This window comes from Octodon degus, unplaced genomic scaffold, assembly GCF_000260255.1.
Source record: "Octodon degus isolate 3935 unplaced genomic scaffold, OctDeg1.0 scaffold00210, whole genome shotgun sequence".
NCBI classification, from domain to species: Eukaryota; Metazoa; Chordata; class Mammalia; order Rodentia; family Octodontidae; genus Octodon; species Octodon degus.
In genome coordinates this window covers 2,711,552-2,737,147 of record NW_004524786.1, presented here as the reverse complement: position 1 = coordinate 2,737,147, position 25,596 = coordinate 2,711,552, and the positions used below count along the sequence as shown (strand labels likewise).

The 25,596-nt window shown below is 48.6% G+C and overlaps 1 protein-coding gene across 1 annotated transcript in view; it reads left to right on the top strand.

Annotated features, from left to right (window-relative positions):
• Positions 1-811: 811 nt before the first annotated feature.
• Positions 812-25,596, top strand: part of Synpr (synaptoporin) — a 303,503-nt gene continuing 278,718 nt past the window's right edge. Inside the window, exons 1-2 of the mRNA XM_004644789.2 lie at positions 812-923; positions 1,022-1,087. Coding sequence (XP_004644846.1) covers positions 906-923; positions 1,022-1,087 — 84 coding nt within the window. The 5' untranslated portion in view covers positions 812-905. The remainder of the gene's footprint in view (positions 924-1,021; positions 1,088-25,596) is intronic.

Genomic DNA, 25,596 nt, shown 5'->3' with positions numbered 1-25,596 from the left:
AACCCACTAAGGGGGACAGAAATACAGACCAGCCACCTTTTGGTAAGTTGCAAGGAAAGTCTGAAGAATTACAGAGTGGGGACCCAGAGACCCACTGACGACTAACTGGGGGAGCGGGGCTTCCAGTGGGATCCACCGTAGGCAAAGGGACTCTGTGGGGCCAGCACAAGTTTGAAAGATCTTGAATGTCAGCTCCTGTTTAGTCCTTCCCACGCTGATTTTCCTTGACTAAAGCCAGCCTCATTCATCTCTTTTCGGGCTTTAAAATGGGCGGAATAGTTTTCCCCTGACTTCACCAGGTGAGGGTTGCCTGCCCGGCAAGGCCCATCCTCCAGCAGGGCAGCCAACATCGTGTTGGTGCGGGCCCTGTCCCAGGAGGGGACACGGCATCCCGGCCCAGTCGAGGAAGTCTCCTCCGATGGTAGCCAGCGCCCGGGGCGGCCGGCTGGGGGAACAGAAGGCAGGCCAACGCTTGCATAGTTTCTCTGGTGTTCCCGTCCCGGTCCCGAGGGTCACACTCGCAGCCCAGAAAGGTGCGAAAGCCTCTTCCGAGAGCGGAGCCCGTCCTGCTATCCACGCCAGCCGGCTCCCCGGGGGCAAAAGCCCCGAAGTTTCCGCGGGAGCGCGCGGCCCTGGGAGACCTCAGGCGGCCTCGCCCACCGCCCAGCCTCCCCCGGCCAATGACAGCCGGCGGCCCGGCCCCGCCGCCCGTCCTCCCCTCCCAGCGCCCCGCCTCCTCCCTCCGCGCAGCGGGCTCGGCGCCTCCCGGGCGAGGGTGCACAGAGCGCGGAGCCTCGGCGCACAGGGCACCTGCTCCCCGGCTCCCGCCAGCGCCCTGCTCCCCGGCCGGCCGTCCTCGCGCCGCAGCGTCCCCGATCGCCATTCGCAAGGGGCGCGAGGCAGCGATGGACCCCGTGAGCCAGGTAGGGAGGAGCGCAGGGCGACTGGCGCGGGGTGCTGGGGACCCCGGGCGCCCTCCTCACGCTTCTGCTCTCTCTCTCCCCTGTCCCCGCTTCCGCAGCTGGCCTCGGCGGGCACCTTCCGGGCGCTCAAGGAGCCGCTCGCCTTCCTGCGCGCCCTGGAGCTGGTGAGTAGCGCTGTGCGCCGGAGGGGAGGAGGGGGTCGCTGGGCTCGGTTCTGGGGTTTGCTTCTCCTTACCAGCCCCCTTCCAAGGCGCCGTTCAGAGGCGGGGAGCAGGCTGGCCACCGCGGGGGCTGACCCGAGCCGCCTGGGGCGGGCAGGGCGCGGAGCTCCAGCCCCTCGGGTTTCGCTGACGCTCGCGGGTGCGGGACGGGGACGCACCGGGTCTCAGCAGAGTGCCGCCCGAAGGTCTCGCCGAGCAGGCGAAGTTGATCAGCACCGGGGCAGGTCCTCGCCCGCCAGCGCGGCTGCGTCCAGATGCCTTCCCTTCAGGCCTCTGTCCTGGGCGGCCCCGAGGGCGCGAACCCGGGAGCGGTCTTCGCATCGCTTTTCCAGAACCTGGGCTGCAGAAAGTTATGCGCCTCTCTGGTGACTATAAAAGCAAATCGCAGTGCCAGTCCTGTGGCACCCGCCCGGGCAGAGGAGTGAGGCGCGGAAATGGTTACTCGCGGGGCAGCAGGGCAGCGGCGTGCTGTTGGCCGGCATGATGGTTATTCGGAGTGAGGTCTGCGGGTCACACATTTCCCCTTGCTAGGAGCTCTGAAAGGCAAGTGAACCTGGCTGAACAGAAAGTTCAAAGCCCGTCATGTAGCATTAATCACAGGGACTCGCTGGGAAATTACGTAAGAGCCTGCTAGGCGTCCAGCCCTCCCCTTCCAGGGCCCGGGTTGGCGCTGACCGCGCAGCGACGATGCGTGTTGGCATGCACGCTCCGCGGATAATCGTCCTTTCCCAGCTTGTACACTTCAATAAAAATGCCCGAATATATCAATCTAACATTCGTCCAGACAGCTTTCGGAAGGCTTGAACTTCAGATTTTGAGCTGGGTATTCCGATGTTTTTCTTAGTCGAGTTAGACGACGCAAGCCATGCTTGCAGCCTGGAAGCTTTCGGCTGGCTTTCTCAGAAGTCTAGTCACGTTCACTGTCTGAACCCCTCACCCTTTCCATCAGAGAGGGGGGTCTTAAAAATTACAATGATAACTCCATTGCCATTCTGGCTCAGAATAAAATGCAAAGGTCTGACATTGCTTTGTGGCCAGACCTCTTCCTGTCCGACACTGTCACTTGCCTATAACTTTAGTCTGTGCTAGCTCCAAATGGTGACAACCTAATCTTTGGCACTATTCACCACCTAGCCTCTGCTTATGTATTTCTGTGTGATTAGTGTAGATAAACCACTGCCTCTTGGACATCAAAGGCAAAGAACGGGAGGATGGCTGCCTTTGGCTCTGCATTTGAAGGAGGGGGGGTGTACTTCTGCACATATTCATGTTGAAGGAAGCGGGGGGGGGGTACTTCTGCACATATTCATGTTGAAGAGACACCCTAAGCTCTACCACCCATCCACTCCTACAACTCCTCTGTCTTGGAAAGGGTTTGGCTTTCCCCTTAGCTTAAATATTAGTTTTCTGAAGATTTCTCTTGTATTCACTCCTTCCCCTTCCTTCTACCCCAAAATGAATGATTTACATTGATCTTTCTGCCTCTGTTATATTTTATTTATGCATTCATGAGAATTTATCATTATGTGTCACACTGCATGCTAAATTTATTCTTAAAGAGAAAGGAAGAGAAGGGTAGTTACTGCACGTAAAATCCCCCCAGGCTCCTCTCCTTGAGGATTCCAGCGCTCTAAGAGGGAAGGTCCTTTTGCCTAGAGATCACTTGTTACACCCTCATTTTTGAGAGAAAACATATAATGGACAAAAAACTTTATTTCATTATTTTCTGTACTTTTGGGGAAGGGTCTATGTTCAGGGTCTCACTACTATTGGGGCACGGGATGCAGCAGGAGGTGAGACAGTTTAAAGTAGCAGACAAAGGAAACATGCTGTGTTTTCCACATGCAGTGTGTGGAACGACACTCTGACAGGTCTTTTCCTGCAGATACTGGTAATGAAAAGCAGTGTGATCACTTAGTGTCATAATTTTTTTGTCTGACTCTATGTCTGTTAGTAGTAGTTCTTTTTATAGTCTTTGGTGAAGAGCAAACGATCATCCAAAACTATAAATTGGTAGTGACAGACCACTCCTGGTTTCTCTGTTTCTGTAGAAGGTAGCTTTAAAGTTGATCGTTTCCAATATCTTTACACTACGATACTCTTTACAGCGTTTACTCTATAGAGCTGTAAGTACATGGAAACATACACATGTGTGAGTCCACTCAGTAAAGTGGGGTCCACAGCAACCCACTCCGATTTATTTATTTATTTTTGTATTTTAGGGAAGGGTTTACAGAGTGCTCAGGGTCTCACTACTAGATCGGACTCGTAGTGATCCGCCTGTTTACAGCTTCCCAGGAGCTGGGATTACAGGCTCACACCACCATGCCCAATCACAGTTGCCATCTCAGCATGCCCCGGTGGCAAGGCCAGCATGGCAGGCCCGGGGATCGAACCCTGGGCCCCTGCACCTGCTTGCAGGCTCTTTGATCTGCTGAGCTATTTGGCCAGCCCTTGTGAGTCCACTCAGGTTCCTATAAGAAATCACCATAAACAGAATTGCTCATAAACCACAAAAGTTTTTCCCTCAAAGCTCTGAAGACTGCAAATCTGAGATCAAGTGGCTGGCAGATTTAGTATCTGGTGAAGGTCTCAGGGGCCCAAGGACCTTCTCCCTACCCTCACTTGGCAGAAGCAAAGCCTCCAGCATTTCAGTCATTTTTAAGGGCACTAATCCTTTGGAAAGGGTCCACACTTATGAGAAAATCATGTCCCAAAGGCTCCACTGTCTCCGAGGACCACTCTGGGGGGATTACACTACAACATGTGAATATTGAAAGTGGGACACATGTTCATGCATAGCAACATATTCAAGAATGTTTATTGCAATATGATCTGTAATGGAAAGAACTGAAAAAACTCATAAATCCATTCTATAAAATCATTAAGGTCTAAACTAAACACATTGTGAAATATTTTACTACCATCAAAAGAATGCATGCAGTTTATGTGCACTGACCTGGAGAGGAAGACATGTAACTGTGTTCAACAAAATTATTACGAAAGCAATAAGCTTCTTTTTTGTGTTTGACAAAACTGTTGAATGAGAACTAAACAATATTCATGCTTTTAATCAACATGTGACTGATTTATTTCATCAGATGGCTGAGTAATTCTCAGAGTGCCATATGATGTTTGTAGGGAGAAAAAGAGAAAGTGTAGCTTTGTGTGTGAGTGTGTGTTATGTAATTTGTACGAGCCTTGAAGAAAGCACAAGAGGAAGCCACTGAGCTGGAACCCTGAGGGATTTGTTCACAAGGGTGTGATTAGTCATGCAGGGTGGAGAGTGGCACAGGCTGTGGTGTGCAAGGAGACCCCTGGGCGCCTCACGTGTCTGCAGCTGCGCAATCACGCACAAGGGTGACTCTTACACACAACTCAGACCTCAAATTATTTCCTGCAAATAATCCTTGGGAACAGCTCACGGACACAGTGGATTTAGGCTTAATACCATATGGAAGTCAAGCCTTGAGGCGAAGCTTCAACCAATTTCCAAAGTTTTCAGGCAAACCTTCTACATCCCTAATCTCTACCTAAATGAGGTCAGAGGACTTGTCGCGATCTTTGGGTCAAACCAACAGTGACTCTGGTGGTGTTTCATTTATTCCCTGATGCCAGAAAGGGTCCTGAAAGCCCAGCACCACCCTCTGGAGATGGTAGAAACTTTCCAAATCAACTGGATCCTGCATTCAGACTTCCTTTGAACAACCATGCAAGGACAGGCCTGTGTTCTACCGCCATTCTTATTTTGCCACTCCCATGCTTTGCCAGCCTTTCCTCTTTCTTCTCCTCTCTATAAAAAAAAAATCACACCAGTGCACTGTTTTTTCCCTCCACTATCAAGAAGGCTGGAGCTGAGCCAGTGAATTTATGTGAAAAGGCAAGTGGGAGGCCCAACATGCCCGTAGTGCCCAGGGCCACCCCGGCACAGTTGTACAGGCTGGACTCAAGCTCCCAGCTTGGCCCTCCCGTGGCCTGTGTGGTCCTCAGACAGCACTCAGCTCCAGATTCTGCTCTGTGGAGCCAGCCACTGGGCCAACGTCCTGACTCCTCCGGTCCTTGCTGTGTGACACCCGTCCCCAGGGCTGCTGTAGCATTTCTGCAGGAGCGCCTAGACTTCACGTTTCCCTTCTGCCTCTGTGCCTTCCCACGGAGGCCAGCTAGCCCAGAGACATGGTATACGAGGCACAGGAAGTGAAGGTCTACTTAATCTCAGTGGAGGCACTAGCACCTGTGTGACCTTTCTTCTTGAGCTATTTCCCAAGCAATCGCCACACCTTTCTTTATATTAATAGTGGCAATTCGTGTTATGGATAGCAACAAAGCGAAGTATGTCTATAGCATAAAATCAGATAATATGGCAGCCGCCCTTTTGTACTCCTAATGAGGAAAGTAATAATATCACCTTCCTCATGCCAACTCCACGTGTGGGTCTATATTACAGCGACTTCCACGTATCGTCATGCATCTGTGTGACTGCTACGGCACTGGGACAATCAGGGACGCCAGCCAAACCACAGGAAAGGAATCGCAAGGCAGGGTGTGAGCGTGTCACTCCAGGTTATGTTCCCTTAAATGTGTCGTTCTGCTTCCTCCCATGTGGCAGCACCTGCCTGGATTGTGTCCCTAATCCTCAAGGAGATTTTAAGAGGCAGATGTCATCTATTGTGCCAGGTTTATCTCATCCAGGATATCTTTTCTGAAAATGCCAAGGAGCATTTGTATTTAAATATAAATTCAGTAGACATCAGCTGACTTCCACCGATGCCTTTGTTTCCTGTTGCCTACTAACCAACCAAGAGGGAGTAAATTTCAATAAAAAAAAAAAGTATGTTTTTATTTAAAATAAGAACAAAAAGACTTTGTTTACAAAGCCAATAACTTGATCTCATTTCATGGTCATTCTTTTTATTGTTAAAATTCGTGTGCATGAGGCAACTTTTTTTGGTCTAAGTATAAACAAGATAGGGGATTTTAATGTAAAACATTTAAATCATGAACAACAATCTGCCATGGAGGGCTTGGTGCAATTTAAAGCTACATTAATTATAACTCTCTGGCCGCTCAATTACTGACAAACACCATACGCAGTTGGAATATGAATCATACATACACAATAAAAGAGCACCTCGCCAGTGAGCTGAACGATCGGCGGCACTCGGTGCTTGTGGAGACGTTTGATGTTTGGCCCCCAAGCACAGGAGAGAGAAGAGTTCAAGAATATTTCTCATGGATTTCAGCTTGTATTTCCTTCTTTTCTACCTGGGCTGCATCGAGCGCATTAATTCATTTCCTTGACTTCGCCACTCATGAGCTAGAACCAATAAGAATTCCTACTTTTACGGGGTTACACTAATTAATAAACTACTTAGTCTAAGTAAAATACTTCGCACAGCTCCTGGCCATAAGAAGTGCTCGATAAATTATTATACACACAGTGATTCCAGCGATTATTATAGTGATTGGAAAGACAAGAGTAGGAAGTGGAGAGTAATTTAGAACACTATGGCTGACATTTGTAAGTCAGTCTTAAGAAAGCTCTGAAACAGGAAATCCAGACAGGCACTTGTTCGCAGCCCTGGACTCATTAGTTCTCTTGTTACTAGGCTGAATTTTGCCATAGCCCAAGTGACTTCCAGGTCCCGCTTGTTGGAATATTCACACTGTGGAGAGTTTTCCAGAGATGCCCTTGTTGAACCTGGGGAAGATCTAGTGGAAAAACTGCAGGCACTTGGTCCTCAGAGATCATTTTGGGGACATGTGGAGAGAGAATTTCTTTTCATCTTCTCAAATCATAGTGCATAGGCAATTGCCTGTGTGTGAAAGGGTCTCCGTGTGTCGCTGGGTGAGCGTCCACAGAGGGTCAGCTATGGGAACATGCTGGCCGCTTGCTCCTGGCCCTTGCGAGTGCCCCAGATGGTGACAAGGTAAGAGCCCTAGGCTCGAGGTGAGGTAGAGTCTTCGTCCTTAGTTCTCTGTTGGCAAGTGGGTTCGCGTCTTTTCTGCCCCAGGCAGAGGTCAGAAAACAGTCACTGCGTGGCACGAAGCCTATGGAGGGCCACCTAATCTCTGCTTCCTAGAGGGCAGCGCTCTTCCCGGATGTTCTCCACCCTCTGGCCTCACCCCACTCCTCGGTCTCTTTGGAGCAAAGATCGGGTGAAACTGACTGGTCAGCCAGACGTGCTGGGGGCCTCTTTCTGGTCTAGGAGACCTCTTGCTTGCAAATGTGTCGCCTCTTCCCCCGCGCGGCACACTCTCTGTCGCTCTTCTCCCCCAGCGCGCTTAGCCGGGAAGCTCCTCTTCCTCGAGATGCTGGAGTGGTTATAGCGGGAGGTCTTGCTAGGTGAAGCGAGCATCAGAGAACTCTCGAGCAGGCCAGGCCTACGCTCCAGAGCCTCAGCCAGGCGAAGTGCCCTCCGAGGGGAGGGACCTCGGGCCTCTCACTCACTGCACATTCTAAGCGTGAAGGGCCGGCTTCAGGTGCACCCACAGGCCCTGCCAGCGCAGGACAGACGCCAGCAAGCATTTGTGCAAGGAAATGAGGGGGAAGAGGGCAGGATGTAAAGGACCAGTGACAAATTCTCAAAGACACAGTGGGCGTGGCGTAAATTGCTCTCCTGAACCCCGCGTGAGGAGAAATGGTAAGGACGCCCATCAAAACAGTTGTGCAGCCTCCGGTCCTGGCTGCAGAGGGAGCAGCTCGCAGAGGCTGCCGCCGAGAGAACGCTATTGCGGGGCTGCCCGCTGCGTGAGAGGAGGGGAACTCACAGAAACCGGAGTGGAGGGTGGAAGACAGCCTCAGACCTTGGGGTTCGCAGGACAGAGCGCAGAGAGACTCGCGGAGAGGCCTCTCTTCCGTCAGCCGGGTGCGGCCTGCTGTCTCCAAGGGCCCCCCTCCTCCCCGCCTGTTGTGTCACGATTCTTCCCCGGTTCCTACGAAAGGAGGATGGTGACTTCAGCGAATGCTTTTTCCACTTTAGATGCAGCTGTCCACCCCAGTCCGTGGCCAGTCTACGGACTGGCTGTCCGTGTTCAGGCGCCTGCGGCTGTCTTGTCGTTTGCTGTCTGAATCAAAAGATCGCAAGACTGAAAACATTCTGCTAAAGCCTGTGGGAACAGTGGAAAGGACAACCCTTTGGGGGGAGCCTGGTGGGCCTGGTGAGAGACCCACAGGTCTATTTGAAGACCAGGTGACATTTGCAACAGTATGTCTTTAATTAAAGTGCACTGAAATTTTTTTTTTTCTCAAGAAGTTGTTATGTTGAGCTCTAAAGCGGCCTCCAAAAGACTCACGTGCTCAGAGGTAGGGCTTGGGAAGACGATGTGCTTGTGTGACCAACCACTGACAGATTCATGGCTGTGAGAGAGCTGGGACCTGTCTGGAGGTGCCCTGGGGCGGGCGTGTCCCGGGTGTGTGTGTGTGTGTGTGTGTGTGTGTGTGTGTGTGTGTGTTCCTGTCCCTGGTCGCCCTCCCGCACTTCCTGGCTGCCATGGGATAGCAGGGTTCCTTCGCCATACCCTTGTATGGCAGTGTCATTTCTTCCTTGGGGCAGCCAACCAGGGACTAACCCCTCTGGAACTGTGATCCAAAAGAAGCCTGTAAGTTGGGGGCACTGGGTATTTTGACCCAGTAAAAAGTCTCTTATAAAAGTAACTAATAAAATATTGTTAGTGCTCTGAGGTTTAGAAACCAGCATTCCTGATATTCTTCCTGATTAAGGGAGTACTGGGTGGATTTCCACAGGTAAAATTATCCATGAGTGTATCTTTGGCTCTGTTTGCTGATCCCATTTTGTTCCTCAGTTATATGACTTCCTCCCAAAAGCATCAACGGGGCTTTGCCTAGTGATGAGCACAGCCATTGAACAGATTCCCTCAGACTCCCAGGTACTGAATTACTGCATCTGTATCTTTATTCTTTTTTTTTGGTGGTGGTAGTACCAGGGATTGAACTCAGAACCTTGTGCTTGCCCGGCAAGCACTTATTCCACTGAGCTATCTTCCCAGCCCCTTTACTCCTATATAGCTATGTTAATTCAGTGCTGGCCATTAATGTCAGAGGACCACACATCCATTTGTGTGTATGTATATGTGTGTGTGCGTGTGTGCGTGTGTGTGTGTGTGTGTGTGTGTGTGTGTGTTTACTACTGTCGCAGAAAATAGAATCCTCACGGAAGAGTCATGGGCTTGCCTCGTGACAGATGGCATTTTGTCTGAGGAAGGGAAGGAAAAGAACTGGTCATGAGTAAAGAGCTCTGTGGGTCGTGGACAACAGCATGGGGCATGAAGGAATCTGAGTCTCGAGCCAGCCTTGTGATGCAGTTCTGACCCTCCTTTGTAGCCGTGACATGTCGAGCTGATTCTGTGTTCTGATCCTCAGAGCCCACAGCCACCGACTGAGGGTCACACATCACATGTTCTATCACTTACGAGGGTTGAGAGAATGTCAGGAAGCCCTCCAGGGGCGTCTTCCTTACCATCACTGAGGAAGATGGCATAGCAATGATGATTTTTTGCAAATCCAGTTAGTTCTTCTGAAGTTTCTGGCACCGTATAAGCACAGCTGCTCAACATGTACCGTTCCATTACTTTTTTCTCTCACTGAGAGAATGTTGATCGGGAGGTCACCAGAAACTATAAATGAACAGCATTAACACACACGTGCAGAGAGGAGTTTGCTAAATGCTACGCACATATACGATTACACGCTATACGCACACATCTGGTTTCACATTACCATATGAAGAGTTAATGATATCAGTTCTTGAACAGATGGGCAGTTCAGGCCATTGGCTGCAAGTCTGTGATGGAGCCGCAACTTGAACCTACACAGCTGGACACCGGAGCCCACGCAGACAGTCGTTCCTCTGCATGGGCTCCTGCTAGTCGTGATTGCTCGGTGACCCCCGGGACTTGGTCTTACCTCATTTCTCCATGAAGACAGCTGAAGAGATGCAGATATATTACATAGATATTACATAATGTATGTTATATATAAGATGCATGCATACTTCATATGGACAGAGAAGGGATGTGCATTGTAAAATTTCATCTCAATCCCCATCAGTTCTCTTTCTACTGATTCATGTGATCAGAGAACAAAGCAAAATTTAAATGTTCTCAGAATGAATAAGGATATCTAAATCTTTGCGGGACCTTTTTATTTCTAAAAAATATTCTTATTTTGACCTGAGGAGCCATTTTGACCTTGTACATCTCTTCTAACAAAATATTCATGTATTGGCACCTTCTACAAAGAGGTTCAAATCCAAAACCTGGCTGTGGACACGTGCCTGGAAGGACACTAGTAGGATTCAGGAAGGCTCTAGATGTGCAGCGAGGTCGGGAACATTTAAATTCCTTTCGAGGTTTGGAACATTGAACTATCAGGTTACATCATGATGATGGGGGGATCTTTTTCAGCATGCTGGGTGCACTGAGCTGCTGCTCTGTGGATTTGTCGTTTTGGAGGCCTTCTGTGCCAAATAAGACACACGTTAGTGGCTTTAACAGGAAGCACCACACGCCCGTCTGGTCCACTGAGAGACTGCTTGGCCAGGTTCACGGGATGATTTCACCGATGGCCCTGCCTGCGCCTGACAGACAGCCGGCCCTCCTGTTGGGCCTTTCCTGAAGCAGAGTCCAGGAAACCTGAGGAGGTAGAGTGTGGATTAGAAGAGCAGGGCTAGGAAGTGACTGGGCAGAAGCCCGCAATCCGAGAGAAGCGCAGTGAGCTTAGAGACATGTCAGCTGGAAAAGGCGTGTTCAGGTGAGTAGAATCATTATTTGGGACTTAGAAAACACAGAACTTGGAGATACATGAGCTTCAGCTGAACCCAGCTCACGGATGAACTTCACTAAACCCGAAGATTCTTAGGCATTTTACCTGCGACAAAGATGCGCTCAAACGATAGCAATGAATTAGAGGCACCTCGGCTCATTACTTATTCAAAATGGGAATGAATGTGTCTAACAGAGTTACAGAACACAAAAGGAACCAGCGTGCATGAAAGCCCTCAGCAAATGATGGAGCAAAGGTCGCTGCCCCTCAGTGCAGAAAACTAAAGCTTGGGAACCTGGAGGCTCTGGTGTGCGTGGTGCCCACAGGCCACCTTTTCCCTCCCCATCCACTACATAAAGCAGTTCTTTGAGGACACGGGGAAAAGGTCTATTCTGAGGTTTCATACTTATCAATTAAAAATTTCCATAAGCACTTCGGTTGCCAGGCTCATAGATTCTGTTGAAAGGAACCTAACTGAAAGAAGAACATGACTACTTACATAATCACCTAAACAGACCCCAGTATGTATTTGAAATTTATTTTAAACACAGATATGTACATCACTGGTTTAAAAAGAATGCGTGAAATTGGTAACAGTATTAAATTCTAGCTAGTCTGGGGAAAAAGGCTTTGATTGCTAGTGACAACAGGTAAATTTGAAATGTAAATATTCTTCTCTTTCTCCTTCCCTCCCCTTCTCTCCAGATATACAAAAACATTTAGTGGCTTTTTAAACTTAAATGCCTGGCTGTGTGCATACCTTCCCATTTGGTAGTAGAATATTTCGTTGACTGTCAGCCCGACACTGATGAGCTATGTGACCTTGGACGCCTAACCTTTCCAGCCCTTTCATATTTATAAGAATTGGAACAATGATAATTAGCAGGCAGGATTGCTGTGTGCATCAAATGAAATAGCATTTGCAAAAGTAATGGCACCCAGGAAGTAGTCATTGCGCGCCAGCTTTTCTTCCTGCTCCCAAATGTGTGTTAATGGAAATCTTTGCAAAATTTGGAAAATCTGTAAGTCCATTGTTTGTCCACATGCTCTCTAATGTGTAACCGTGCAGCATTCACACAGGTGCGCCGGGCACTCTTTGTACTGAAGCACCTAAATTGCACATGCTAGGTGCCTGGGGTGAATCCGAGGGGACAGTCAGTTCAGAAGGTGTGTTTAGCAGCAGAATTGTCCAGTCCTGGATCAGCGTCCCAGATGTACCGGAGCCACGGCACGCAAGCTTAGGAAGGTGATTGTGGACAGGCATGACATACTTTGTCACTGCTGGAGGGGATAAAGCCCCACATGTAGGAAGAGTTCAGTGTAACAGACTTAAATGGCTGCTCTTCTGGTACGTACCAGGCAGCTGTATGTCAGTGTAACCTGCATTACACGCTTCATTCAAACTCGCAATGACTTTGTGAGGTGCCCTGTGCCCGGAGTCACACGGCGGGCAAGAGAGAAGGCCGGTCGCTAGCTGTGTCCATCCGCCCTCCGGACTCTGTACCCGGCCTGCTGCCAAACACGATAAGTATGTTCGTGCTTATGTTTGAGAGTGAGGTGGTGGTGGTGGCGGCTGCTTTGGACAAGCTGTTTGGAGCCATTTCATGCAAAGTAGTATGTTTATTAATTAAAATCACAAAAGTAAGTGAAACTTATTACATATAAACTACCCAATGTTCTCTAGTGACACATAACTAAATTTAATGTTTTGACAACTACACTTTCAGATATTTCCAGGTGCATGTAGCTTTTTTTCCTGCAGAAGTGATGCACTTAACTGCAAAAATTTATAAAAAAAAAAAAAAAAACAGTCATGCTGTACATGAGTACAGCCTAAGATACCAGTGGTCCCACGTGAGATCCTTCCACAGAGGACCAAGTAACTGTCTCAGTTTATGTGAGAGACCGCAGTGTATATTCACACGTGACAAAGCCAGCTAGCAACACATTTCTCAGACAAGTCCCTGTTGCTAAGACGTGCCTGACCTTGTAATACACAGAGTGGCTTCAACAGCCAACACATGCTGTCTGACGGCTCTGGAGGCTGCGAGTCTGAGGGCGAGGTGCGGGCAACGTAACTTCTTCAGAGGCTCAGGAGGAAGTCTGCTCTGTGACTCCTCCTAGTTTCTGGTGGTCGGAGACAATCTTCTGTCTCTTTGGTCTAGAGCCGATGTGGCTGTCCAGGCTGTGCCTGCTCCCTTGCATGACATGATGTGTGAGTGTCTTTGCATCCATCTCTTTTCTGTGTTCAAATGTCCCCTTTGTATGTGACATGTGGTGTCAGGGACCTACCCAACTCCAGTGAGCCCTCCTCTTCATTAATCCTGTCTAGAAGATTCTATTTCCAAAATGGCCACATTTTCAGTACTAGGTTTTGGGCTTCAACATCTGAATCTTCTTTGGAGTGGGAGAGACAAAATTCAGCCTGTAATAAATGACCCTTAGAATATGCACTATTTTGTCATGTGGCTTTCCCCAATTATGATCCTGAGAATTTTATTTCCATGCCACTCAATAAAATCTTTCTCCATAATTTGATAACTATATGTTACTATACTGTAGATATGTTCCTGAGATTATTAACTAATTCCTAAGCTAGGTAGTTTTCAGGTATATATATTATTTTTTAAAGCTGCAAGGAATTCCTTCTTAAAGATAAATGGCTTCTGTTCCTCTAATGTTATAATCTGAGTTTGTAGATGCTGGATTTCTGGCTGACAACTGGGCACATCTTAAGGCAAGAGGGAGAACTGCCACACTGACCCCACTGTCAGGGCACCGACATTCCCAGTGAAGGCCTTCCCATTTGAGAAATAGAAATGAAGTCTTGGTGGGATTTATTCTTTACCTTTGCTGTGAGTGTATGTATTTATTCATTACAAGTATTTTATTCTGATTTTGGCTTGAAAATACACTAATAAACAGAGCAAGTGTATAAAGCAGTAGCCGGGGCTGCTGAACTCCTGACGTGGCCAGTGTGAGCCTTCAGGTAAGCTGCTGCCTGGAGCGCCTGAGGCCAGCTCACGTGGCAGGGGCTGCTGTGGCACATTTGGAAATTATTCAGACCTGCGGCTGTCTGGATCGGATGAAGAGAGGAACATTGGTCTTCTCTGAATCATTACACAGGAAGAGGCACAGGTTTTAAATTTCAAAGGTAATTACTGTCGTTATAAACATTTTGTAACATACATTTACCTTCTATTTGTGCTTAGTTTGTGTTGCATTTTAAGGTCATTTATCCTAAGTAACACAGGATTTGACTTCCCGTAATGCTGTCCAGTTGGCCCCCACTCAGTGCCTGTCTGGAATTCTGGTTCACGTAACAGTGCGTATGTGGCTGAGGTAGGTACACGCAGTGTGCCCTACTCATTCCGGAAGTGGGCCTGAGAATGCCAACAAGCCTGCTGAGAGAAGGCAGGGTGGATGCGTGCTGTCGCTCCCTGGGAGGGATCCGAGGCGCACTTGACGATCGCAGAGCACCCGATCAGGGCCACAGAGTCCGCAGCAGCGGCCCGCCCCCAAGGCCACAGCCAGCCTTTCGTGGATTACGTTCCTGAACACACTTGCTCTTACCTGACATAAAATTATGGATGCATTCTGATTTTGCCTCTGATGCTGCTATTGTGGGTCAGGCTGCCCTCTCTGTGGCATAAACTAACAGCAGTACACTTCATGTTCTGCATACGTGCATACGTCATGTGTTCCAGGCCTTGTTTCTATCTACTACGCTATTACTCCATTAAAATGCGTCAACCTGAGCTAGAGTCAGAGAGAGTCTGCAGACAGCACTGACATGTACGTGGGGCTAGCAGGGCAAGGACAAGAGAAGTTTTTAAAAGGCAAAGTGAGGAGGATCGCGTAGGTATTTGGAAGCCTAAATCTCGGCTATAAAGCCTGGTAGCCCGGCGGTGCCAGTCTGAAGTCAAACAGGCAGTTACTGCAAAGAGGTCCTCGAGTAAGTGTCCGTGTAGGGTTGCGGTGGCTGCTCGTGCAAGCTTGTGGTCGCGGCAGGTTCTTGGCGACGGTCACATCTCACCAGCAGGCGTGAGCGAGCAGTCCTCCTCGCCAGCCTTCTCACAACATCCTGGCCCTGTTTATTTATCTTGCTCCTCTGGACTCAAATGATTCTGCTTTCATTTAGAGAACTTTCACAAACACACGCATCATTATTGCGCTTCCCTTTAACGAGGATCGGAGGGGCTTAGAAAAGAGCACAGGGAGAGCGTGACAGGAGCAGGGCTTGGGCTGATCCTGGGCCTGCCGAGCGCGACAAAGATCCTGGGAGGGAGCTTACTCAAGCCGCAGGAGAGCGAGAGGCGTTCTGGTCCTCTCCTGGAGAGCTGCTTGCTATAGGAAGAGCCAGGACCTTACAGGACAAACGTGGCAGGGCCGTGGTCCCTCTGGCAAATCGACTTCTAGCCTCATTTGGGTAACCAATTCTGTCATATGTGGGTACACCAAGCTCTTTAAGTTCTCTGAGCAGTTCAAAGGCAAGCACATTTTTTTAAAAAAAATTTTTTCCTATAAAAATTCTTGGTAAGGGCCAGCCAGATAGCTCAGCAGACTAAAGCGCCTGCTTAGGCAGAGTGCAGGGGTTCAATCCTTGGTGCGCCATGCCAGCCCCAGCCCTGGGGCGCCGAGGCAGCATTGGAGACTAGGCGTAGTGACGTGTGCCTGTAATCCCAGTGCTTAGAAGGCTAAACAACAGGAGAATCGCTGAGTTGGGTCCATGTAGTGAGACCCTGTACACCTTTTAGACCCTGTCTTAAATTCATAATAAATAAATGAGCAAAATAAATAAAAATCCTTGGGAAGACAACACACGGTTGTTTTTATTTTATTTGAATTGGTTTTATTTTAGTTGTAGAGCCAGTTGCTTAAGCAGATAATGGAAAACACTTAGAAAAAAGCAATGGCCTGGGTGCTCCTGCTTTATCTGTTAACAGTTCCCTTCCACCCTCCACTTTCATCTACTTGTGGAAGAGCAAAGTTCAGAGACTTCTATCTTTACTTTATTGGGTTACTTAGGAGACAATTTCTCCTCCTGTGGTCGCCCTCGAGGAATGAAGTGGCAGGCCCAGTGCCATCCGACACATACGTTTTGGAGCCAGAATGCCAACTGTGTCAGCAGAATTCAGGCAGACAAGACACAGGAGAAGCAGGAGGCTGGCTGTAGTGGCAGGCAGAGGCGGTCGCTGAGCTCGGCTTCCGGCCCGCGGCTGCGCTGCTTACACCGCCCCTACTCGCTGCTCCGCGGCAGCACAGGTCCGCTGTGTGCGTGTATAGAGCAGAGAACAAAAAGAAGGATTTTTGTTGGTTTTGCACTGCTGGAACCAAAGCCAGCCCCTTGTGCGCTCCAAGCAAGTGTCCTACCCCTCGGCTGTCCCCTCAACCCCTACAAGACTTAAAGTCAAAAATAGCTTCCAGGTTTTAGACATCGCCAGGCCCATCCACAAAGCCCAGCGGGTTTCCGGATAGTGCCCGCGGACTCTAGCTTGCTCCTCGAGGTCCCCAGAGCTGCTCTCTCTGCACCTCAAGGACCTGGCCCACTTCTTCCTACACAGGAAGTTCTCAGCAGAAGAAGGAATGTGAAATTAACCTTAGCTTCATTTTTGAGATCAAAGAACTACTGGATACGAAGAACTCCTTTGCCTCCCTTCAGATAAAATGCAAAGTGTTCTCACTAGATATTTAAGAATAATTGACATATAGGAACCATGTCTTGACCCCAAACTTCAATGGGAATGGAAGCAGTGGTTCATGTTAGCAGAAGAGAACAAAGGAAAACTAGCTCTGGTCACAAGGAGATGCAGGAAAAGACTGAATTTCTCAAGGGGCCGATGTAATCCAGAGAGACAGGTATAGCCTTCAAAAGTGCAGGTTAGTTGTTTGTGATTTAAAGACACAACAACGAAAGTCATCTTAATGGGTAGCAATCCGGATGCTTATCCAGCCAACTGGGGTGACATCATGCACCAGAACCCTCTGCAACAACAGAGTCCCGTCCCCTCTCCTGCACGTCAGCACTCACCAGCCACATGCAGCCACTCAACACGGGGCTCGTGTGATGCGGAGCAGGGCTCCTGTTGGTTTGTAATTAACGTAAAGCGTGCTAGCTGCTGGCCGCCACCGTGGGCAGTGTAAGCGGAGAGAGCCAGCTCGCCGCCGGCCTCCAAGGGGCGCTTGGTGTGGGGGGTAAAAGTCATCCGTCGCAGGATGACTTCTCTTCTTTAAAACATTTGTTTTTCAACAGTAAAATGTAGCACACGAGACGGTGTTGGTGGCACTGTGAGCTTTGAGAGGCACGTGCGGAGACTTACTGGACCCAAAATTTCATCCATCGTGTCAGTTCTTCGTGTTTGCGATGCAGCCCCTGGATTTCTTTGGATTTTATGCATGTGTGGAGTCACGTATTGCTCGATGACAGGCGTGTGCTCCGACAAGGGTGTCATTAGGCAATTTCGCCACTGTGCTCAAAGGCTCCATCCCTACTGAAGATCTGCCGGTGCAAGTAATTTTCCGCCACAATCAACTCCTTTAGAGTTTCCAAAATTTCTTCAGCTGCCTGCATATCACAATGCAGGATCAGTGTGCGCTTTGCTTTGTGCCGTGAATAATGATGTGTGAGTCACTCCCAGCGCCAGAGCCAGCAGAGGGCCCTGGCTTTTTGGCTGTAACCACCATGGCGTTGCTGGAGCTTCAGTCGCAGTCACTGGGAGGCCGCACCTCATGCAGCTCTTGTCAGGCTCTGCCCCGGATAAAGCAGCCCGCGCCGCGGTTCCCAGGGCTCTACTCCTTTTCGTTATTGTAGTGTTCAGGGCTGACCTCAAGGCTTTCATGCTGAGCTAGGTCCTTTTGTAATTTTTAAAATTTTGAGATGGTTCCAGTCTGAACTCCAACTCCTTCCTCCTGTCTCAGCCCCCCAGAGTGCTGCAGTTAGGGGCAGGTGCACCATGCCCGGCTCCTCACTCCACTCTCTCCAGCGTGACACTGGCGGCGTGCGACATCGCGGCCTGCCAAGCACTCCCTGTCTCTGGCTTTCCCAGCATTGTACTTGTCGGCCATTTTCAAATTTATTTCCAGGTCACTCACTCAGTGTGGACTCCTACTGACGACATGAGTGGTGGATTTTGCAGGCTTAGGGCTGTGACGAGCCCAGCAGTGTGAAATTAATCAAGTGCAGAGAAAAATGATGCAAACAAGAAGCAAAATAAACAGGAGCTGTATGAGAGCGGCTGCTGGCTTAACATGGAAAGTAAAAAATTTTATAACTAGAAGTACACTCTAAAAAATAGTAGCCAAAAGTAGAGTAAAGACTGTCCTGAACCAGTGGGTCAGTCAACGAAGGTTACCTGGGAGAGGAGCTGGGAACTGAAGAGGGGACAAAGGAGATGCGAGAAATGGAGACAAGACAGGATTCTGATCAAGTCTCATTTATTGCTCCTCGAGGTCCCCAGAGCTGCTCTCTCTGCACCTCAAGGACCTGGCCCACTTCTTCCTACACAGGAAGTTCTCAGCAGAAGAAGGAATGTGAAATTAACCTTAGCTTCATTTTTGAGATCAAAGAACTACTGGATAGGAGGTGCTGGGTATATATTGTAGAGGCGTAGGGAAATGACCTGGGCAGGTTAAAAAGTACGAGTAACTAGGCAACTGGGCTATAACAGGAAGTCCCACCTCCGGGGCATAGCAGGAGACTCATGGGAAATAGGCGGGGTAAGAACTAGGAACCTAGCTCATCAGAGGTAGGGGAGGAGGAAGTCAGCGTCACTAATGACGCTGATGCACCAAGAGAATTTTACAGGTTAGGGGCACTCAGGTGACCATTAAGGGATACGTGGCACAGAGTTGTGATGTGGCAGATTCACAGCATTTAGAAAAAGATTCACTTCCAATAGTATCGGAGGCCTGGAGTTATTGTGCCTCCCACAGATCCCCTTTTATTTTTATATATGTGTATAAAATATGGCTTTTTAGACGGCTGATTTTTTTGAGGGGGCAGTTTCTGGCTTAGGTCGAGGCGCCCTCTATACGGACTCGACTCAAACCTTACCCGTCATAGGAGACCAGGATGGCAGAAGGTCCCGTTTTTGTCTTAGGCGGCGAGTGGTGTCTCGTGTATGCCCCCCATTACCCGTCTCTGGCTAGCCTGACCATCTCACCAAGGGTGGGAGAACTAAGAGGTCTCCGGACCTTCATCATCGTAAGCTGGTTGTATTCCAGCGCAGGTTTTTCTTTTAGCCATCTCAAGCCTGTGATAATGAACCTATCTAGGTTGCATTTTAATGGCATCCAATTGTTGTTTAATGAAAGTTATCAGCCTATTGAAAAGACAGGGTCCTATTGATAAAGCATTAATAGCCCAATCAAGGGTCCCAATAGGGGGAGAATGTAGGGTAGTATTTTATTTTATGTGCTCTAGAAAGATTTTTAAATAGCTCTTTTTTTCTTAATAAGATCTTTTTGAAGTCTCTTTATTTTATCTCGAACAATATCAGACTTGTTTGCATAGAAGCGGCAGCGTTTTTGTAAAGCCAAGCAGATTTTTCTCTGCTCTGCTGTTAGAAGGTCTAAGCCCCTCCTATTTTGTAAGACTATTTTTGTTAATGAATGTATTTGGTCTTGGATATCTTGGATAGTATCAGACAGTATTTGAACATCATCAATCAGCTGATTAGATAATTTATTATAAGAATGTATTGTTACTCTCGACTCTGTTGTGCCTGTCCCCAGGGCCGCCGTGACTCCTAGCCCCACTAGTAAAGGGATGAACTGGACTGCCCTCTTTGTGTGGCCCATACCATAATCTAAACTGGGAAGGGGTACGGGATCATTACCAGAGATGACATCTATATCAGGCAATACAATTGCCATGACACACAGTTCTGTCCAGTTGGCAGGTAAATATGTGAAGGCTAAACTTCCTCCGCATACAAACACATGTCCCTTTTTTGGGCAAATAGGGCTACTATAGTTAAATATTTGATTGCAGCTAGGGAAGGTAACAAATCCAACATCAACAGTGAAGCTATCATTGTGGATGCTTTCTTGTATACAGGAAGACTTCCATAGGAGATAATCCCCTCCCCCCCCAGAGAGGGTGGCTCTGGCTAATGTCTGTCAGTTGTTGGGAGTAAGCTAATTGTCGGCCACAGTTTCTAAAATGGCTGTGGTGTATGGAGCCGTGGCTCCGTATTGGGCAACCACTGCTGCCATTTTGGAACAGGGGCCTTGCGGCTTTTCCCTCAAGGCAAAATCCCTGATCTTTGCAGTTCTGAGGCTGTAAAGAGTGGAGACCTGTCCCTGTCTCCTCCTGTGATGCCCGCAGGCCATCCCTTTTATTTTCAGATTACTTTTTGGCAATGGAGATCCTCTCAGCTCCATCTTTGTAGTCTATAGCTTTTTTTTTTTTTTTTTTTTTTTTTTGGCCAAGCTCACAACATTTTAAATCTTCCTGCTGGGCTCCTTGCTCTTTATTCTCAACGTAAATCTGGCTTCCTGGTTTTGATTTCAAGATTCTGTTCCCTTACAGGAGGGCACACACCCTTAGGGGGTTCTTTGTCCTTTAAGATGAGTTTTACCTTTTTGTCCCTGTAGTATACTTTCACCTTTTTTTTTAAATCACATTATCAACAACCGGGTCACAGTGTCTCTGGGATAAGATTTTATCAATTAAATTCCAGTAGGAAAAGGCCGTAACTGGTGTTATAGGTAGCCAAATTAGATAGAAATATTAATAGGCAGTCAGACAGGGCAAAGCCCTTGAAGGAGACAGCACAAAAGACAAGTTATCTTGCAACTGTGGGAGGGGTGGATGCTCCTGCTGTGAGCCAGAACTAAAAGACCTAAAGGCCAAACAAATGCTAAAAGAATAGCATCTTGGATTGATATTCTAAATAGGTATCCATCACCTAAAAAGACCCAAGTGAGTCACCAGATCAGCCCCCAACAAAAAGAGACCCTGTCCCATATTTATGTCTGCTTACTCTGAGACTCACTTCCCCATTTGACCCTGGGTGTAATCAACGTTACCAAGCAATGGTGTTTGCAATCCCATTGGTTGACCATAGTTTTGCCCCACCCCACATCCACCTAAGAGAGACCCCTTTTTTTCTACCTTAACCCTGCATGGTTTTGCTCTATAAAAATAAACTGAAAGAGACAGCTTCCTGGGCAACCCGCTCGGGTCCCCCTTTAGTCCTCTCTGAGACAGAAGCTTTCTTCTCCAATAAAATATTCTACTCTCAACCTCTGTTTGTTCCTAAAATTTGTTCTTTGCTTTTAGAGAACACAAACTCATTTAGATCAGGTCGGGAGCTTTATTTTCCTGTATCACTGGGACCTTTTTAGGTCCAGAAGTCTCATAATAAACCTTAAGGGCATCACCAACCCTTTTCTATCACCTCTGATCAATAGTTCCTTCAATAGGGAGCCATGGGCAAACTTGTTTAATATATTTAAAATATTGGCACAAATCCTTAATTTTAACCTTTACTCCTCACGCCTTTAATGCTTTACTCAAACTTTTTACAAATATCTCATGTTCACTTAATGCCTGCCCCATTGCCGAAGGGAAAGGGAAAGGGGGTGCTGTCGGCTTACCGAGGTTCAGATGTCGCAGCAGGCAACTGCAGCGTGGGCCTCTTTTACTTCCTCTTTTGTCTTTCTCTCTTGCCGGCTCTCTTGGATGGTTCCGTCACTGTATCCTCCGTACCAGGTGCCCCACGTTGGGCGCCACTTGTCCCGAACCAGCGGGTCAGTCAAGGAAGGTCACCTGGGAGAGGAGTGTGGAATTGAGGAGGGGACAATGGACAGGAGATGCGAGAAATGGAGACAAGACAAGATTTTTGATCAAGTCTTGTTTATTTAGGAGAGGTGCTGGGTATACATAGTGGAGGCATAGGGAAATGACGTCAGCGGGTAAAAGGGGAGAGTAACTAGGCAACTGGGCTATGACAGGAAGTCCCACCTCCAGGGCATAGCAGGAGACTTATGGGAAATAGGCAGGGTAAGAACTAGGAACCTAGCTCATCAGAGGTAGGGTAGGAGGAAGTCAGCGTCACTAATGATGCTGATGCACCAAGAGAATTTTACAGGTCAGGGGCACTCAGGTGACCATTAAGGGATATATGGCAGAGTCATGATGTGGCAGATTCACAGGATTTAGAAAAAGATTCACTTGCAATAGTATTGGAGGCCTGGAGTTATTGTGCCTCTCACAAAGACATGTCCCATACCATGAGCATTTATAATCACTATCTAGTATTGTGCACCATTCATAATCGTTATGGGTGCCCATGGTGTCCGCAGGCACAGAGGGTTCCACCTCTTTATAACCTAACGAGAGCCAACTGTTGGCACCTAAGAAATCGTTACTCAGCACATGACCAGGCATTGATTTTAAACAAGAAGTGAAAATACAAACCAGAATGATAATCTTTACTGTTTGCACTGACGTGTAGCAAGATGACAATTTTCCAAGTTTGCACCAGTGCAAACAACATTTCTGAGAATGACAAGTATTTTATTTGGGAATCAGACTAGCAGCACACAAAGTGGTGGCTCCTGTGTGACACAGCGAAATTAAGCACTTTAAGATTCAGTGAGCAAAATACCATGTTGAGACTCATAGTTATTCTCTATGGTCAGTGGGTACTGTGCTTGAGATCTAAGATGACCCCTAAAGGCTTCATGTGTCCCAAGGGGGGCTTGTGGAAGGCGTCCTTAGGAAGTAGGTCCCGCCGTATGTGGTCCCTGGGGGAGGGGACAGAGCCATGCAGTAGAGCCCTGGCACTTCCCTTCTCTTGTTGCTTTCTGGGGGTGCTGAGATGAGCAGATTCCCTTCACTGTTCCCTTCATCAATCCATCTCTGCCTTGACTATGTGTGGACTGTGCCCTCAGAAAGCCCTGGACATTCTGTCTCAGTGGCTAATACAGGACGGTAGCTTGATGATATTTTGAGAGAAGCAGTACTGTCAGCATGTAAGAGCATAAGAGAGCAGTACTCCGACTTACCAGAGCAAGGGACACAGGTGACCCATGGCTGGTGTGCTGCTCGCAAGGACAGCTGGGATTGGGAGGTGCTGTCTCGGGTACTCTTTCTCTGTTGCTGGGACAAAATGCCTGACACCCAGAATTAAGGAAGGAAAGGTTTATTTAGCTCACAGCTTGTGGAAGTTTCAGCCCGTAATCAGCTTCCAGGGTAGGGTGGCACCTGGAAGGGCAGCAGCTCATCGCAGTGGAAAACAACAAAAGCAAAAAGGGAGGTGCAGGGCAGCAGCAGGGACAGAGAGCAGCCTCTCTCTTCCTGCCACTGCATCCAGCCTTCCTGCCCCAGAGTGGGGACAACACTCACACCCATAATCCCAGCAGTACCCACACCTATAATCCCAGCTGGATCATGAATTAATCCCAACCTCTAGAAGCCTGCCCCATGACTGCATGAGGCTTTGGAGGGATAACTAGCCACAAACCCTAATAGATGTAATTCTACATGTCTCATCTTCCGCCTCTCTCAAAAAGTGGAGCTTCAGAGGCAGCCCCAGAGGCTAGGCAGGCATTGCTTCACTCTGGATTTCTTTGAGAATAACACCGAAGTCAAGGGCATCGGTGAAGGTAAATTATTAAGTAGTGATGGCAGAAAGCATGAAGGGGGGGCAAAGAAGTGAGATGGCGAGGACTAAACCAGTGCAGGGCACATGGTGGAGTTTGTGCTTCTCAGGAGAACACCACTGTCAGCATTATGGCCTCTGTGCAGCCTCAGGAAACGCTCTCAGACCCTCTGCCCTGGAGAAACACTTACCTCCCTGCTCCAGTCCCAAGTCAGTGGCAGGCTCACAGCCAGCTTGTGCTCGGGACATCAGTAAGACGGCACCTGGATTTCCTCCTACTGGGGGACCAGCGTACACAGAACATACACCCAGTATATAAGCTTCAACTTGGTGGCCCGATCTGAGAAGAAACAGAGAGGTGCAGTTTGAGCTTGGCATGCTGAAAGAACCTGTTAAGAGGGAGAGGAGGAACGTTGGAGAGAGTGAGTCATCCCTGGCACAGACACACGGCCAGTGTCTTCAGTCGGTCATATCCTCCACTCAACTTGTCTGAGACTATGTTTACAATAAGTGAAATCCAGCATGGTCCTTCCACCTGCCCGTGGTCATTTGGTTGCAGGGAACAGCAACTCAAACTGGCTCAGGAGCAGAAAGGAGGACACCTTGGAAGGACTCCGGGTGGTTAATGGGCAGAAAGTTGTGAGGCTTCTTGAGGGGGAGGCAGCTGCAGAGGCAGTCTGGGAGCCAGAACACGGGCGACAAATTCTTTGGCATCCTCTCTCAAGGGCCTTTTTATGTCTGCTCTTTGCCTCTTGGCTGCTTCCCATTGGTTCTTACTATAAATATCTTGCTCTATTTCTCTGTATTTGAGATAATATCGTCCACAGCCTGCTTCTAACCTCACAGGTCGTGGGTTAGGCACTCTCTTATCTCTGATTTTCCCGAGAGGAAATGTGGCTGGCTCCTACAGTCCAGTCCAATTGTGGAAGCCAAGCCAGAGAGTGTAGTACAGAGACTAACTTACAGAGGGAAAGGCGAGGCGGGGTTGGGGAAGATGTGGCTGCTCTGTCAGGCTTCCTAACTCAGATGTGTGTGTGTGTGTGTTGCTGTTGTTCAGTGTATTTGGTTGTTACAGGACCTCACTACACAGCTTGGACTCACAGTGATCCTCCTGTTTTCAGCTTCCCCAGCACTGGGATTATAGATGTGTGCCACTATGCCCAGACTCTGTGGCCAGCTCGGCCTGCCCTGGGGGCAGGGCTGGCGTAGCATGTGGTGCTGTGGATCGAACTGAGGTTCCTGTGCTTGCCTACGCTTGCCTAAGCAGGCGCTTTAGTCCACTGACATATCTCACTGGCATGTGTGTGTTTTTTGAGACAAGGTCTCTCTCTATGCAGTTCAGACTGGCCTCGAGCTCATTTAGCCCAGGATGGTCTTGAACTTGCAAAGATCCTTCTGCCTCAGCCTCCGAGTACTGGGATTACAGGTGTGCACCACCACACCCAGCGTAATGCTAACTTTTCAAAGTCTGAGAAAATGTAAAGTTCCTAAGAAAGCGGGGTGGTTGGTAGTCAATGCTGAGCTATAAATTCATAAGAAAGCATTCATGGCAGTTCCACAATAACTGAGAAACTGTGCCAGATGAGCCCCCCTGGGTGGTGGCAGTCACTTAGACGTTGTAGGTACTTGTGCTCAGACATCCCCTGTGCAGCACGGTGGGCCAGCTCCATGTTTTTGGTGCAGCATTGTTGAGTTCATTAATCACTGAGGTGCTTGGCATTAAAATTAGCAGCGTGTGATGAAGGCCCTTGATTGCACGATCGGATGTGCGCTTCGTCTGTGGGGCTCAAGGGTGATTTCAGTGTGCTTTGATAATGGCCAACACTTCCCGGCAGCTTCAGGGGGCCCTCCTCAGAAGTGTTGGTGGGGCGGAAGATGGGAAGGGGGTGCAGGGGGCATGGGCCACCCCCAACTGAAGACTGGCAAGTTGCACTTTGGCGCTGGTTACTCAGAGCCTCTCTTTTCAAATGCTGCTTGTGTTCAGCTGTAACAGTTTATTCTAGAAATCATTGTCTATCTGTCTGTCTGCCTGTCTGTCCATCTATTTATTATATCTATCT